Here is a 2,851-nt window from a genome sequence, read left to right on the forward strand (position 1 = left end):
ATATCTTTATTTTTTCTAAAAAGCTGTATTAAGATTTATGGAAATTTTCATTTAATAGCTTCTAATCACTACAAAGAAAATCTGATAACTAAGCTCTCATTTTGTTGGTTTTCAATGGGAGGAAATATGCACTTAACTTTATTTTCAAATCATTAATTCTTACATAACCTAGCTTTAAAAAGTATGTAGAAATATACGTACACATAAACAAGGCAAGTTATTATCTTCTTCTAATCCTGCTTTTAACGTGTGCTTTAGGACAAGTAAGTAACCTAAATATTTTATTCTGACATGAAAGAGAAAAATGTTTTATGATATTTTATGAAATTAAAAAAAAAAGGTACATGAAAGGCTTTCCAGAAATATTTCCAGACCCTCCACTCAGAGATGATGCCAGAGATTATGATTTTTAAAAACAATCAGATTGTTTCCTGAGAGCACCCTTTTCTTGCCAAACTGAATGCTAATGAAAGCTCCCTGGGGAATTTTCATAGAAAAAGACTAAGTCTGGTAAGCATTGTTCAATAAAACAAGTAAAAAGTAAATGGCAATAATTCAATAAAGTATGGCAGCAGAGAAAGAAAGTCTTTAAAAGCAACGTTTGACCATTTCTTATGGATCTCCTGATGTTTCGTCTCCCAGTAGACTTAATGTGAGGAGCAGGGCCCGATGTGTTAACCCGCTAACCTTCCATAATAGCATGACCGAGGCTTCCTACCTGAAAGGGTCATGCCTGGAAGGGAGAGGAGCGGGAGACTGACAGAATGCCCAGGGAGAGTATTGATCCACTGACTCCTTCCTGGTAACTATTACAGAGACATGAGTTGACAGTAATTAAAATGACTTACACACTGGGATGGTTTCAAACTCAAATCTTCGACTGAAGACGCCATAGCCTGCTGCGGTGCGTGCTCGAATTTGGAAGACATACACTGAAGCTGGTTTCAAGCCCTCTGCTGTTATAGTTGTCTCTTTCGATTTGATAATTGTATAGCTGGTCTCTTGGTCCTTAGATTACACATGTACATACAATAAAAAAAAAGGCAACGTATGAATTACTCATGATGGCAAAGCTTAGCATCACAGATCAAAAAACAAACCAAAAACTCATAAATTTGCTATTCGTACAAATATAATGTTTCAGAAAAAAAAGCACCTACACATCTAGGAGTGCTATATACATACTCATATCTAGTGAATTTTATATCTAATTATATTTAGGGCTTGGGAGAAGGAATGAGTGTTTCACTGGAGAATTTTAATTTCAATTTGCTAAGTATAAACAGAGTATTGAAGAAGAAAATGAAAATAAGCAAAACTTTTTTTCCATTTAAAAATTTTTCTATTTTTTTTCATTTAAAAAAAACTTTGCATATTTTTAGTTTTATTATTTGTGTTAAGGCTGGGTGAGTAGTGGATAGAGACGAAATAGCGAAAAAAGAATAACTAGAAAGATAGTTTTGGAAACTGAAACAAAGAGGAATGGTTCTTATATGAACTGCTAACAAAAGTATCTAGACTAACCACCTATATAACTCATTANTGTAACATCTCTGGAAATTTTAAGGTATCGTATGTTGAGAAATCATGTTGTTTTCCCTCACTTTGCTTCTCACACTCATTTTGCTGCAAACTCATATTACATAGATATTCTCTAGATTTTAGCTACATATTTAAACAGTTATTTATTGAGGTGAATAGATTTTGTTAGAGCCACATTATAAGGGCTTTTGAAAGCCAGAGAGAATTTGGGATCTGTTTCCCACATCAATAAGCATTTATTAACTTTCTTGATCAGGATAATCTGATCAAAGTTATAATTTTTGATACAAAATATAAGTACATAACAGTGATTGAGGAAATTTAAAACAGTGTGGCAGGCAAATAAAAACAAGAAAAGATGTTGAACATCATTACCCATCAGGGAAATTCAGATTAAAACCACAATGAGATATCACAGTCCATCTGTCCAATATGACGAATACATATATGATGAGGATGTGGGGAAACTTATCACTCATTCATTGCTGGTGGGAATGTAAAATGGTACAGCCACTCTGGAAAACAGTTTGGCATTTTCTTACCAAATTATACCAACAATTACCACATGGCCCAGCAATTGTACTCTTGGGCATTTATCCCAGAGGAATGAAAACTTAGGTTGACGCAAAATCATGTACGCAATTGTTCACAGCATCTTTACTTGTTGTAATAGCAAAAACTGCAATCAGCTCAGATGTCTTTCAATAGGTAATTGGTTAAACAAACTGTGACACACATGCCATGGGGTACTACTCAACAATAAACAGACAAATTTAATGTATACAACAGCTTGGATGAACCCCCAGGGAATTAGGCTGAGTGAAAAAAGCCAATTCCAAACTCAAAGTTTATGTACTATATGATTCCATTTAAAACATTTTTGAAATGTGAAATTTTAGAAATGGATATTTAGAAATTAATGGCTTTCAGGGATTAAGTATGGGACAGATGTTTTTCCCAAAGGCAGTGGGCATGGCTATAAAAGGACAACAGGTGGGATCTTATGATGTTGTTACTATTTGCTATCTTGACTGTAACGGTAGACACACAAACTTACATAAGTAACCAAATTCTATAGAACTTAATATGCTCACATATCTACACACCCTTACAAAGGAGAACAAGAAAATATGAAAGTGGTAGATTCCATCAATATCAATATTCTTGTGACATGATACTAGGGTTTTGCAAAATGTTACCATTAGAATAAATACGAAAGTATAGAAGAGTTCTTTCTGTATTGTTGATTATAATTGCATGTAAATCTAAAATTATCTCAATAAAATTTTCATTTTAAAAAAACAGAATG

The 2,851-nt window shown here is 33.4% G+C and overlaps 1 protein-coding gene across 1 annotated transcript in view; it reads right to left on the minus strand.

The window, feature by feature from the left end:
- The window catches only part of EPHA5 (EPH receptor A5), a gene marked incomplete at its 5' end in the record, with an annotated part of 78,518 nt that extends 77,510 nt beyond the window's left edge, over positions 1–1,008 (minus strand). Inside the window, one exon of the mRNA XM_019634582.1 lies at positions 849–1,008. Coding sequence (XP_019490127.1) covers positions 849–1,008 — 160 coding nt within the window. The remainder of the gene's footprint in view (positions 1–848) is intronic.
- Positions 1,009–2,851: the final 1,843 nt, after the last annotated feature.

Source organism: Hipposideros armiger, unplaced genomic scaffold, assembly GCF_001890085.2.
Source record: "Hipposideros armiger isolate ML-2016 unplaced genomic scaffold, ASM189008v1 scaffold_1753, whole genome shotgun sequence".
In the NCBI taxonomy this organism is placed as follows: domain Eukaryota; kingdom Metazoa; phylum Chordata; class Mammalia; order Chiroptera; family Hipposideridae; genus Hipposideros; species Hipposideros armiger.